This window comes from Astatotilapia calliptera, chromosome 5, assembly GCF_900246225.1.
Source record: "Astatotilapia calliptera chromosome 5, fAstCal1.2, whole genome shotgun sequence".
NCBI classification, from domain to species: Eukaryota; Metazoa; Chordata; class Actinopteri; order Cichliformes; family Cichlidae; genus Astatotilapia; species Astatotilapia calliptera.
In genome coordinates this window covers 17,763,043-17,777,970 of record NC_039306.1, presented here as the reverse complement: position 1 = coordinate 17,777,970, position 14,928 = coordinate 17,763,043, and the positions used below count along the sequence as shown (strand labels likewise).

The following is a 14,928-nucleotide window of genomic DNA, read 5'->3' as shown; positions in this document are numbered from 1 at the left end:
TTTTCTCCTTTTACACTGCTCAGGGTGTAGGAATGTATACTATAAGTCTGACCATGGCTACACATTAATAGGTGAGATAAGCTTCTTTGGTCCTAAGGTTGAAGACATAATGTGTAAATTTGCACAGTTAACTTTTGAATAGACTTGTTGGCCCAATGATTGGCTTCCATACAGATTAGAAAGAGCCAGGTGTCTTATCAGTATTTCTCAGTCAGTAGACACTGCGTTGAGCTACTTTTCCAGCAATTAACTTGATTCAGAATTTGAATTATTAAATGAAATGTTAAAACTTTTTTATGCCCCTCAATCCTTTTTGATGAAGGGATAAAAATATGCATTAGAATAGGGCTTATTTGAAAAAGAGTAGGCAGAGCAACCATAAGGACTGAAGTCACTACGTGTGTACTAATCGTATTCCTCTTTTTCACAGGGTTTCTTCAGACGCACCATCAGGTTAAAGCTGGTGTACGATCACTGTGATCTTCACTGTCGAATTCACAAGAAGTCGCGTAACAAATGCCAATACTGTCGCTTCCAGAAGTGCCTCAACGTCGGGATGTCACACAACGGTAAGCCGGTGGCATTCATACACACATTTTCATGACAGTCTGCACACAGTCAGAGCACACCTGGGTCGTATTTTTCATTAAACTCAAATATGAACTAAAAAAAAAGTTGAAGCTTCTGTGCATTCAATCTTTTTTTCATTTTCACATCCATCCCTCAGACAGGAATGAAACCCCCTATTTATATGTCTATAAATAAGCAGATGTAGGTAAAAAGACTGATTCTTCTTTGAAATTGAGGTTCAGGAAGCGCCTCTTCTCGGACTGAGTACTTATGCCCTTTGAGAGCCGCAGATGCGTGTTGACCACACTGCTTCCAATTTAGCCTTTGAGGTGTCATAGTAATGTGTGCAGAAATCTATATCACTGTCTTAGATGTTGCCAATTCTTTCATCTGTGGTCTTTGGCCATTGTTGCAAATCTTGGTTCATGTTTTAGTTCCCATCATTCGCGCAGTGTGTACCCGCCACCCCCCAGCTGATTCATATCACAGTAGAAATTCAAAGATGAGATTCTGGTGTATAGCTAACTATAACGCCTATCAAAAGTTCTAAATTTTGACCTGCCTTTGTGCTTTATTCAACAAAGGCCTGATAGTGACAGATATGATAGGTGTGAGTAGCACACCTATCAGAGGCATGCTACTCACAGCCTGACTGTTTTCACTGCATAGCATCAAAAATGTGTTATAGCAATTCTGTCAGCGTTGCTGCTGTTTGAATGTGTGAAAAGTTGCCAGCTTCGGTTTTATTCGCACAAGCATTTGGCTGATTGTGTGCACTAAGTTTGTACATCAGCCACGTGAGTGGGTCTTTTTTAAAAGAGTTTTTAAGTTTTTAAAAACTGCATGTACAATTTAGAAAAAAATTAAAACACACATATGTTTGCCTTTCATGTACCAGACATTTGTACGTAGAGCTTTTTACTGAGATACAAGTAAACAGCTCTTAGATGACCTCACCTTTTGCAAACTACTCCACAGAAGTACAATATGCAGAGAAACCGTCTACTTCAAAAGAAAAAAAATCTCTTCTTTCATCCGTCGCTTTAGAATAGTTTTGTTTTGTTAGCTTTTGTTGTCCAGTCAGGAGCATCAACAAGCACACCTGACTCCACCTCCTCAGCTGTGTTTCATTATGAACCTCGTGAGTAAATAAGTATACTCTGGCTATGTTTGATTGATGTCTTCCTGATTCTCCTGTTATATTTGTTGCACCTGTTAGGGTTGGACACGTTATGGCTCTTTCCCTCCTCGGCGCACTTGTAGCATACTCACTTCGGTGAGGTCGTAAAATTAAAATAACTCTGCAAATCATGACAAGTCAGAAAGCCCTGCTTCCCACAAAGATCGCTTCCCCATTTGCACTGAAAAAAGTGTGTGGGTTATGTAATTTATAATAAATAGTGAGCATGCATTAGCCATTATTTTGGTGGCTGTAACACCACCAAAATAATAGCTTTCCTGTCGATTGCAAACACAGATTTGAGCACTCTGATGAGGTAGGTTTGCCTGTTGCACAACCACTGGTTTAAAAAAAAAAAAGAAGCAATGACAGCGACAGGAAATTCTCTCATACATTAGTGGAAGTGTGGCTACACTGAACTCTGTGGTCAAGTGGGCAAGAAGTTGACAGAACAGGAAATAACAAAAGCATGATGGTAAATTATACAACTTTTATCAAACACTGATGTTGTTGCTGCCCTGTCATTGGCCTTGCACTTGCTGAAGCTTACCATTTTTGTATTTGGCCATATTGCTCTAGAAACAAGCAGAATTCCCCCTTTCAAAGCAAACAAGGTGATCTTTGAAGAGCTCCGAATAATCCTGCTTCTCAGGTAAATTAATGGGGGCTGCACTTAAGACTTAATTAGACAAACCACTGAAAACACTGGCATGCTTGCACGGTATCGTTGTGCTGCATCCAGAAGAAGTCTTTTTTTCCCCCTACTTGACAGCTTGTAATTGCAGCGTGTTAAAAACAGTATGACACTGTAATGGAGACCAGGAGCTCAAAACCTTCTGAATGATTGATACTGGAATCACTTAAGTATTTTTTAAGTGGCACTTTTTTTAAGGGGCAGTTGGACTGGAAGGTGAATGAACACAGAGGAGATGGCCATCTACCAGAGTTGAAAAGAAAGCCTTAATCAGAACTGTTCACAACTTAAATTCTGTTGTATAGTGCATTAAAAGAGTGTGTCTATATATATATATACATATATATGTTAACAGTACTCAGTGTTTCTTTAACAGGATGTAAGAAAAAGCAACTCAGTCACCTGCTTACGAGGCCCAGGGACAAACCAAAGTAACATACCGGGGGAGTTTAGTCATTTCTTATATGTGTAGTCATTTAAAGCATATGTAAACAGACTGCTTTGGATAGTTGGATAGTTCTTCATTTGGTTTTGTTACAAACTTAAGCCATTCCAGATAAAAAGGAAACTAGCTGCATTTAGTGGTTTTGTTAGTTCTGCTCTAATAGTAAATATTAAAAAGTTGATGAATAAATTTTATTACAGCCTGATGCCTCTTTGGTGTCAGGAGTCTTGACTCTGAAGAGTGAGGTGAATATTAAAAGGTGGGGGGGAAAAAGAATGATTTTAATGAAGTGGTAGATGATGGTGGAGGTGCCACAGCTTACTTAGCCAGTGGGCTAGAGCAGGAGGCAATCCTGACCATAGACTGCATATGTGGGCAGATGCAACCTAAATAGTGAGAAATGGCATATTTTACCAAGACTGAGGCCATAGCTTGATTATTTGCTACCTTGGGCAGGCCATCTTGGGGTTTGTCCAGTCTGTCAGACATAGCAGCTTACCTCCACCAAATAAGTTCCCCAGTTCAGCCATTGCCCATCATAAATACACCGATTGTAAGAACAGGAACAGGTTTAAGTCATCCCTTGAAAGAAGCTCACCTGGTAACTCATATATATTAGTCTGGTAACTGTTACATGTTAGTCATTTGTAACTGTGCTGCCCACTGTCCTAAAGCTTTGCCCCTGTGATGAGTAAAAGCCAAATTATCTGCTGTGTTTTTTTTCTAGGTAGGCATAGAGAGGTGGGGACAGATTTTATATCCAAACTTCTACAACAGGTTTATCACCTACTAGGTTTACATACCACCTCTAGTCAAAGCGTTACAGCATGACCCCGAGGAAGATGCTGCACAAATTTGACAATGGTTCAGTAATTCAATTCATCACTGAAAACACTGGCATAGGTGCGTGGCATCTGTGTGCTGGATTCAGAGGCTGAGGAAACAAGCTTTTCCTACTTGGCAGCTTGTAACTGTAGTTTATTGAAAACAACATCACATTAACGCAGATGTGATCTTATCTCTAAGAGTTTGGTGTCAGAGTAATTATACATTACAATCTCACAGTTTCATGACCAAAAGGTTCTTAATTCAAGCTTTTTTTTTTAAACCATGTCTCCTTTATCTAACTAATGACCTTATTGCTGGTGCCGGTTAGCACGAAAGGTTTTGTCAATCATCATGGCAAAAGTCGGCTGGACTCGTTGTCACATTTTAATCTTAGAAGTGACTTAAATTCAACAACATTATGAGCATCTGCTATCAATAGATATATGTTTTTTTCTACTTTGCTGTTGCTTATCTCTGCGTCTTTCTCTCTACCTCCACCTTTTCTGATATCACTCTGGTGTAATAGGTATAGCTGGAGTTGTGTGGGTTTTTGTTTAATCAATGATTGACTTGCGTTGAACTGATTTCTCCAGTTTGCTGTGTCACTGCCGTGGGCGCGGTGCCCGGTGGTAGAGCCACTTTAGTTTGTATGCATTTGCTTAGGGTGTGCAGTCAGCATTACATAATCACGTACACACTGCAGTAAATTCAGAGCTGGGAATGAAATGGAAATAAGGAATAATGACTTCCACTAACAGAAAAAGAATGGTCACACCTTGGTGTCAGATTTCTTAGAAGAAAAAAAAAAGACATCCACATCAGCCATGTTACAACCACAGTGCTGCTTTCACGTACACGCAGCAGGGCAAGGGAAGCATTCACTTGAATGCTGGTAGATAGATGTGCCGTTACCTCCTGCTTTCAGCCGCCAGTGGACCATTTATTTCTGTGGGGGTTCACAAGTCACATCTTGCAGGGTTTTTGTCTTTTTTTTATGTGTTGTTTTTATTTTGTTTCTAATTTTACAAAACATGGGTTGCATTTTATATTCATTGACAGATATCAGACCTTACTGCTTTACAAAGTTACAAAGTCTAAAACTGACACGTAGTATTCAGAGAAATTGTCAGCTTGTAAAACATTTTGTCACATTCAGCATAAAATAGAGGCTGACTATAAAATTTGAAAAGTGCAATGCAACTCTAGTAATATAAGATAATTTTATACAGGTATATTTTTGATCAAATGAAATATAATCAATATATTTAGTTAAGGGGCATAAAATACACATAATTTTATCAGGAGGTAAATAATTTTGCATTCTGTGAAAATTACATTAATGCAATGAAAGCTGTTACATTTCAGGTCTGTTTTTATTATATTTTATTTTATTTAACCTTTTTTTATACAGGTAGTCCCACTGAGACTCAATACTTCATTTACAAGAGAATATATTTATCTCAGCTGAATCCTAAAATAAATACCTATTCAACAAACGACTCATCTTTCAGTGAGCTGTGAAAACATCGGTCCGTACACAATATCAGAGTCAACAAAATGTTCTAATTGCCTCATAAGACACACCTCAAAAATCACAGCAGAATCATTTGTTATCTTTTGATGCCACTGGATTTTCCCTTTCATTGAAGAAGCCATGAGTCATATGACTCATGTGACTTTTTAACATTCAGAAATCTTTGAGTTATTAGAGCAACTCGGACAAGTTTTCCATTACTTAAACTCCAAGCTTGAAATATTGTGACATCGCAACGGTTTAAAGAGTAGTTACCTAACATTGGCGTTGTTGCATATCAGGTAAAAGAAACACGTCCCCTGTCTCAAATGAAATGTCCCGCATTTACATTTCATTCTTTGTTCACTGGGGTTTGTAGTGCTTCAGTGTGCCGTAAAATCTTGTGTGTTTGCTCTAGATGGGTAATTCTGTTGACATTAGCTGTTCAATTTGATTCATTGCTCATTGATCAAATATTAAAGATGTGATAAAGAAATTAAACATTCTAACAGAAGGTAAATGGGGTGATGAAAAAGGTATTTAAAGCCTTTACTTAAGCAGATATTGTACTCCAGTGACTTCAATATAAGTATAAAAAATTACCAGCTTTTAATAAAGTCAATTTTTAAAATTTTTCATTTACTTACGTAGAATATTGTTTATCAACTGGTCTGAAATAACAGGGAATGGATTTCAATCACAAGACAGATTTATTTTTGTGTATGCTAATCCATCACATGTAGTCACTTCCAAAAATGACCTTTTTGAGCGGGAAAAGGCTGGGATTCATTCATGTGTACATGGCTACACATGAATGAGCATATTGTACTTGATGTTACAATCTGATACACAAATAAATAGTGTTTTACTTCTGTTAAAGCTAGTTTACTAAAGGAAAAATGTAGTTTAGAAATATTTTTAGGGTTCCCCATGTTCTTTGAATTCATTATTCAACTTTTCAGCCTAACTTGTGTTTTGTAGAAGTGAAGTAGCACATGGTAACACGTGGTTTGAGGTCGAAATGTCAGTCAAAATGGTATTAATTCAAACTGGGACTTTTGAGGTCGCGTGACTCCAATAAATTGACTCAGGCTTCAGATTTTGCGTATTTGCTGTGCACATGTGATTATGTCTGTTTTTCATGGTTCACCAGAGTGTTCTTCTGTTTCCTTTCCCAGCTATTCGTTTTGGCCGAATGCCTCAGGCAGAGAAGGAAAAACTGCTAGCCGAGTTCTCATCTGACATGGAGCACATGCACCCGGAGGCAGCAGATCTGAGGGCTCTGGCCCGGCATTTGTACGAGGCCTATCTGAAATACTTCCCTCTCACCAAGGCCAAGGCCAGGGCCATCCTCTCTGGGAAGACCGGAGACAACGTGGTAAGCAGCACTCTCTAAATTCTCATTTGCTTTGATTCGGATGCGTACAAAATCAGCAGACAGATAGCGCTCAACATTGGCATTCTCAGGACAGAAAATAGATCAGAAAAAAACTGTATATGAGCACTGCTGCTTAATATTAGACCAGCATTTGAACTGATAAGATATTTGCAGGTGTGCATGTGGTTTCACTTGTCTTTGCATTCCAGGGATATATCAACCATCTACATATACTGAACGTTCTCAACTCGCTGATGAGAGCTACTGAGCCAGTTTCTCTTTCCTGTTTGCTTTTTCTCCACTAAGAACGACATCTACAGCACAAATTTGACCTATATATATTTTTTATATCTCCCATTCTGGAAACTATCACAAGCAAGGATGACATTAAACAGAGTCAAGATCATACTGAACAGGCCAGGGTGAAAAATCCATAACTTCATGCAGTATTTTACCAAAATTCAGAAGTAGGACATAGAAAAAGCCTTACTGCTTTATTACTCTTTACCTTCACTTATACAAGAATTAAATTTAGTTAGAATTGTTATTAATACTACACCATTAATATGATTTAAACTCTAAGTATTTTAAACCTTTTACTCAGCACGTCTTTTAACATTTGTCAGCATAAATTCCTGTGAGCACGCTCAGTTTTGACTCAGATGACGCGATTTAGGCTGTTGCTGCTGTGTTAACTCAAAAAGTGGATGGACTGGTTTCAACATGTCTTGGCTGTTAGAAAATATCTCAGGTTACAATGGTCAAACTACAGAACAGGGTGGTGTTGCTTTTAGCAGTCTTTTCTTTTACAGCCATGGCTTCGACAGTCCTGCTTAAAACATCAAATGATTTCATAAAGACATTTGGAAATTTAGAAAAGTTGAATGGAAGAAGCTATTTAGAGTTTAGAGTTTTCCAAAGAGACCTAATCAAACAGCATGCAAGCAGAACATAAAATAGATCTCAAGTGAATATTTTTATCCACTTTGCATTATTTTATTTTTGCTTTTAATTCATCAGCTTTCTCCCTTTTTTCTCCTTATGATGCCGCTATTCCTATATGTGAAGTTGCTTTGTCTGTGTATTATTCATATAGTAGTACTAGTAATATTACATTGAGTGTGGCAACTACATTTCTTTAATCAGACATACATATGTGATCTGAAGATTATGGAGTTGGTTTGATATCAGATAGTACCGTCAGCCTGTTACGCTGTGTTTGCATTATCATTCATTGTTCCAACTGTAAGTAGTTTCAGTTGGGGATTTGATTTTAGTCTCTCCAACCAATCAGCAGAGACCAACATATCTGCAAGAATCCAATGTAATTTTAAGTTGACATTGATGCATAGCCATGTCATCATACTGGTTTTGCTGGGCTTTAAGGAGTGGAGCGGAAAAAATTAAAAAGCAAATTCTACTGGTACATGCATATGCTCTACGTGTGTACCAGTAACCATTGTTCCTTCTTCTTCTTTTTCTTGGTACTGATGCTGTTTGACTAATACGCCCATGGTGCACACTGGACAGTTTGTTTTAACCGATAAAAACACAGGATCGTGTCACAAGATGTGAGATGAGTCACTGGAGGTCAAAAATTCAATTGTCTGTTTCCAGACAAATGACGGTTAATTATTGAGAATATGAAAAACATGCTTAAAAACTATCAGCATGAAGATATTTCCAGTATTTGTGAATGTGTATGTTTTTGTAGGCTTTTCTGTGAAACCTGATCACTTCATCTTCTTTGATTTTTTTCCCTCACAGAATAAAAAAGTGGATTAAAAACTTTGAGCGTATTATATTCTTAAAATGTAGAAGGAGATTCTTAGTTTTTGGTTTTTTACTCGTGTTCTCGGATAACTCTCAGCTCAAGGTTGCGCCGCATCTCTTTCGTCTGCTTGTTATGACTGTTCATCGTGGTGATTGCAGCCAAATAGCACCAAATCATCTCTTTGTTTGAGGGACTGCTTGGTTATTTACTAAACCAAAGCAATCCTCCTAAAACAAATTGGGAGTCAATGATTTTAACTTTCGTAGAATATTTACATTTTTTAACAAGCAGAACCTTGATATGAGTTGATGTGTAATCAGTGTTTAACTGCACCGGAACTCCAGACACACCATGTGCGATAAAGGAAGCGATTTTTTTCCTTAACCTTGGAAAACCATCATTGTTTTGCTCAATTATTTTGGAATCGGAGCTACAATGTCTCTGTGCAAGATACCTATTATTTTACCTTGTTGTATGAGTGCTTCAGATAAAATGGAGGTTTGATTTCTTTGTTATACATAATGTTCACACAAGTTCAATTTAGCTTCCAACAAAGCTACCCAGTATAGTGTTTTTTTCTTTTTGCACATTTAATAATGTTGCTAGTGGCAAATGCTAAAACGTAGCATTACAGTCGCACAAATAGATTAAAGGTATTTTTATATAGACTATATTTGTTTAGCCTATATGTTTATAGCAGAAATCCTGAGTGTGTTGAAAGAAATTTTATGAAAGCTGGCACTTATAAGAAAATGGAGGCGCTCGTTGTGCTTGCGCTGAACAACATACATACAATTGCTGTGTAAAGACAAAACTAACAAACAGATTCCTGCACAGTGAGCACATAAAGACATTTCACTCCCCCCACTCAGTTTCATTCACTCACGCAGGAAATGGGTTGTTCATTTCACAACTTCTAGAGAATTTCCTGCTTTAATTCCCTCTATTCCCACTACAATAATGATTTATGTGTGTGAATAGCAGCATTCATGTTTCAGGCCAGTGCATGTTAGTTTTACTAAAGTAAGCGTAAGTTTGCTCAGATACCTGGAAATGATGTTTTTTTTCTGTGTCGGCCTGCAGCTGAGACTTTCTTTATTTGCCTCATCATACAGATGAGACTAAATGTCCTCAGAAGACCTATAATCAACTTAATTTTTTCTCTTTTTCTTTTCTTTTTTCCTTTTCTTCTGCCTTCTCCCAAAATTTTCCTTGCACTCTACCTGTAGCCTTTTGTCATCCACGACTTGAAGTCTCTAATGGAAGGAGAGCAGTTCATTAATTGTAAGCAGATACCAGTCCCAGAGCACCAGCAGCAGCAGCACCAGACCTCCGCTCTTCCACCTGTACACGGAGGTGGGTAGTATCAAATTACTCTGTTAAAGAACACCTTTTGTTGCAATGTCCAAAACATGTTGTTTGTCTGTTATTGTTCTGTTTAGTTTTAGGAATGCAATTAGCTACAGCAATGCAGAAGATATTGTTCCTATTATTCCACATTAAAAAAAATTTTTACATTGGAATTAATAGTAATAGCAATTCAAAATATACAAAACAAAGGCTGAAACTCAGACAAGCTCCTTAAAATGAAAATCCCAACTATTCAAACTTCTTCATTTACCAGTTTCACCCAGTGTTGTCAATGTTTGTTTTTTTTTCACATAATCAAGATAATTATTAAAGCACACATATTAACCCCAATTCATTGCATTAGTTTTTCTGGGGAGAAAAGTGCAGTTTTTACATTTTTCAAGTCCAGTTTTACTGGTGCTGATAAATTATGTTACCTATTCTCAATGGTACCACTGTATCTTCTGTCATATTCTCTTCATCGGTCGATAATTGTATTGTTATTTTCTAAAAGTCTTGCAGAAAAATGGAGATGGATGAGGATCGAGAGATCTAGAAAGACACAAAATTCAGCAATTATCTGTTAACTCTTTGTTATTTTTAGCTTCTTATATAGTTAGCTTCTCTGTTTTTCTTGTACTCCTCCAACTAAATTAAGTACCTTCTCTCACATATCAGGCTACACGGAAACGCACCCACTGTCAGAGAGTGAGGTTATGAGAATGGCAGTCTTCGGTGGACAGGGAGAAGCAGACACTGTGGAGCTGCGTTTCTTCCAGAGCTGTCAGTCTCGTTCAGCAGAAGCAGTGAGAGAAGTGACAGAGTTTGCCAAAAGTATCCCTGGATTTGTCGATTTGGATCTAAATGATCAGGTGAGATTCATCAGTGGTTCATCCGTTCGGTCCTGATTGTTGTGGAAGATTTTTTCTGTTCTAAAACAACTTTAAAATAAACAGTTTTGGACAATTTCAATTCAGAAAATGATCAACGTAAATAAGTCGACATAATGGTTAGCGAAGCTCATTGCTGCTTGCAGTTCTAGATTTTGAATGAAAATGAAGTTACGACCCGTTTCTACTAAACTAAAGATCTTGCCAGATTTTGATACAGTCATTGTGTTCTTTATTTTCAGGTTACTTTGCTGAAGTATGGTGTGATTGAGGTTTTGATCATCATGATGTCGCCTCTGATGAACAAAGATGGGACCCTCATCTCCTATGGACAGATTTTTATGACGCGGGAGTTCCTCAAGAGTCTCAGGAAACCTTTCTGTCAAATGATGGAACCAAAGTTTGAATTCTCCGTCAAGTTTAACACGCTGGAGCTGGACGACAGCGACATGGCCCTGTTTCTGGCTGTTATCATTCTCAGTGGGGGTGAGTGTTTTTATTATTGTTTGTTTTACTATCTGCCCCCAGTTCACCTCTCCTGACCTTCGGAGGAGGAATCTGGATATGTGAATGGTTTGGAGCACTTCTCTTAAACCTCCTAAAACACTCACAGATTCATTGCGTCCACTGTTGGACGTTTAGAGTTCAGATTTGATTATGAGTATATCAGCACTTTATTGGTGCTGATATACTCATAAAAGAAAGCGTCTGCAGGTATACAGACATGATTAACATGGCATCTGTTGCACTGATGTGTTGAATGAACCGTTTTTCCATATATGGCAAGAGCATGATTGCATACATAAGATTAGCCTGGGGGCGGCTAATGGTGTCGACAGATTTTATTGACAGTTAAAATCTCGCCTCGGGTTCTCGTTCAAGAATAAATAACCCTTGCTGACCACATCGACCCAAGTAATTTGTCATCCAGATTTTATTATCATTGCAAGCTATTGCTAACATTACAGCAAGCGATTGCACCACAGTCTCCATTTTAGTCTGGAAATGCAACCACATGAGATCACTCACATTGCTCCCTCTGGCCTAATATTTCTAATAATTGTTTTCTGTATGTGCACGATGAAACAATTTCAAAATTGGCTTGGATTTTAAAACGTCTGTAGTCTGAGTTTAGACTTTGAGTTAACAGGACTGACACCATTATCGGTTAATATCTGTCTATTAAAGTGATACTGCACACAGCTTAACCTTGCTTTGCGTAACAGCTGGAAGCAGGGAGAAATAGCTGTTCTGGCAGTGTTCCTTATTGAGGTAATCATGGCTGGCTACACAGTGAGAGGGATTGTGAAAATGTAATCAGTGGAAGCTATTGCATGTGTGCAACCCCCCGAAAAAAAAGAAAAAAGGGAAAAAAAAGCACAACAGCATGTAGCAATACGTTAAGTGTATGTAGAAAAATTGTCTTTAACACATGCAGAAAACCCATCAAAGATCAGCCAGCACCGAGAGTAGCTGCAGTGCACAGTTCAGTGTTTTTAACACATGGTTGACTCCACTACAAATCTTGGTCACATTGGGTGGTGCAGCGCAGTGGTTCTAACTGTTGCCTCACGGGAAGAAGGTAGTCATTTGAACCTCTTGGTCACCCTGGGCCTCTCTGTGTGGAGGGTTCCCTGTACAAGTTTCCTCCCATAGCCCAAAAACATGCATGCTAGGTTAACTGGTGAGTCCAAACTGGTCGTAAATGTTCATGTCAGAGCGTCTGATTGGCACAACTATTACTTGTGCCAATCAGACGCTTACTAAGCCTTACAAGCCTTACTAAGTGTGCGCCACATATGCGTGACATTGCCCCCTTGTTGGTAGCTACAACATGCATACGTGGGTCTGCAAAGTTCTATGTAGCATCTACTAATGCACTACTGTGTCAGCTGCTTAGCACAGTAAGAATACCATGATCACCTACCAATAAAACCACTTGTGCAATCTCATTTTTACGCCTTTCTGTTTCTGTACAGAGCTAAGCTAACCGCTTCCTGTTTCCTTGCCGATATATATTAAACAAATACAACACTGGCGACCCCATTCTCAGCTCAATATTTGGCAAAAATGAAACAAAAATACTTTTTTATTTTAAATATTTAAAAAAAAAATCATGATTCCAAGGTTATTTCATGTTATCGCTGTGCTTCTGCCAGACAACGTGAATTTAATTTACATCCATGTGTATATAAAGTAACATAGTTAACATAGTTAGCTGCTCCAAGTAAATCCAAGTTATCAGTTCTCTGTGTTTAACACACTATCTCCCGCCAGCCTCGGCCCACTCATAGATGTATTGGATGTTTTTGGGAAGGGAGTCTAGCAGAACGGCAGTAAACGGCAACTGCATCACGTGCAGGGAGATTTACAAACAGCAAGTTGCATGTTGATGACAACATTTTGACTCACTGTATCTTAAAGAGAAAAAAAAGGTGAGGTTTCACTGGCAACCACATGAGCAACTAACAATCACTCAGTCGAGTCGTTTTTATACAACTTTGACATCTTTTAACAAACATTTTTGTTCTAGTAATATCACAGTAAAGCAAGCAGGGACCTAAGGGTTTAAAATCTAAAATGTTAACAAATCAGACCAGCTTGTGAACACTTGAGCCTCACCCTCTTATGTCAACAGATTCTAACTGCTTAGTCTAGTATTGGTGATTATTATAGTGCTGCTTGATAAAAACCTGACCTTGGATAGCATGATGATTAAAATTAAACGTTTTATTTAAATATTAACCTAAATGACAAATATTATCTCTTGAAATCGAGATAAGTATTCTTAACTTAAACTGAGATGTTTTCTGCCAGTGAATGTGGATAATGTTTAGTTATTTGCACCTCTCCATCCAACATAAGTTTTAAACTTTAGGTCATTTTCTATCGGTTTTATTTCTCTTCTTGTGCCAATTTAAATTTTCATCTACCTGTTTTAATGGATTTTGGATATATTGTGGTCAGTCTCTCATTTATCCTCCTTATCTCTGTAATGTGTCCAGACCGGCCAGGCCTGCTGAATGTGAAGCCCATCGAGCAGCTTCAGGAGACGGTGCTTCATTCACTGGAGTTGCAGCTGAAGCTAAACCATCCAGACTCTCTGCAGCTGTTTGCCAAGCTGCTCCAGAAGATGACAGACCTGCGTCAGATAGTCACCGATCACGTCCATCTCATCCAGCTGCTTAAAAAGACAGAGATAGACATGTGTTTGCACCCGTTGCTGCAGGAGATCATGAAGGACTTGTATTAGAATTCAACAGGAGAAGAGGACACGTACAGAAAGGGGTAAAGAAAAATACAGTGCTGTGCAAAAGTCTTGAGTCACCCTTGATTTAAGAAGTAGGTTAGCAGTTTTATTGAAACATCTAAAAACACACATGGGAACACGTTATATAAATAAAAAACAGAGTGTGTACTTTAAGTAGTTCTCTGGAATAGCTCTCCAGGCTTCTTGAAGGGCATTCAAAGCTCTTCTTTGGATGCTGGCTGCCTTTTGTTCCATTCTCTGTCAACATGATCCCACACTGCTACAGTGATGTTAAGATCAGGGCTCTGGGGGAGAATAGTCCATGATAATGTGGTGATGTTCAATCATGTGTTTTTCTATCCAGGTCTGCTTTTACTACATTGGCAGTGTGTTTGGGATCATTGTCATGCTGTAAAATTAAACCATTGCCAATCAAACACTTTCTAGATGCCTTTGTATGGTAGATCAAAATCTGAGCGTAATTCTCTGCGCTCAAAATTCAGTTTTGACAACATCTCCTCCAACACCATTGGCTGAAATGTCGCCCCAAACCATGACAGAGCCTCTGACGTGTTTTACAGGTGGTTTTAAAGATTCACTGTTGTGCCTCTGTCTTGATCTACAAACTGACAAGGACAATGATTTGAACCAAAAAGTTTAAGTTTGGATTCATCACTCCATTAGACTGGTTGCCTGGATTTCAGTCCGTTTTTTGTGTAACTTTCTCCTTGTTCCCCTTTCTTAAGAAAGTCTTTTTCAATGATGGTCATTTCTGATGAGGCTTCACTGAACAGTAGATGGATCAGCTGAAGGTGCAGATGCATCTCTCAGGTCTTGTGTCAGGTCTTTGCTGGTCTTTTCCTATTTCTTAACATACATTTCATCTGCTGTTTTTTAGGCCTGCCACTTCTTCCTTTGTCCTGCACTTGTTCTGTTTCTTCAAAGTTTTTAAAGACATACTGCACAGTTTGCTGAGATATGCCAAGCTTTCAGCTAACAGCACTCTTGGAATCACTTTGGTGCTGAATTTTATTTTATGCCTGTCAGACTGTCAAA

General features: G+C 38.4%; 1 protein-coding gene across 7 annotated transcripts in view; it reads left to right on the top strand.

Moving 5' to 3' along the window:
* The window catches only part of pparg (peroxisome proliferator-activated receptor gamma), a 39,744-nt gene extending 25,632 nt beyond the window's left edge, over window positions 1–14,112 (top strand). For all 7 annotated transcript variants that reach the window (XM_026167700.1, XM_026167698.1, XM_026167696.1 and 4 more), the window contains 6 exons: window positions 431–569; window positions 6,409–6,608; window positions 9,612–9,738; window positions 10,411–10,604; window positions 10,865–11,108; window positions 13,628–14,112. In XM_026167700.1, the coding sequence (XP_026023485.1) occupies window positions 431–569; window positions 6,409–6,608; window positions 9,612–9,738; window positions 10,411–10,604; window positions 10,865–11,108; window positions 13,628–13,875 (1,152 nt within the window). In that variant the 3' untranslated portion in view covers window positions 13,876–14,112. The remainder of the gene's footprint in view (window positions 1–430; window positions 570–6,408; window positions 6,609–9,611; window positions 9,739–10,410; window positions 10,605–10,864; window positions 11,109–13,627) is intronic.
* The last annotated feature ends 816 nt before the right edge of the window (window positions 14,113–14,928 follow it).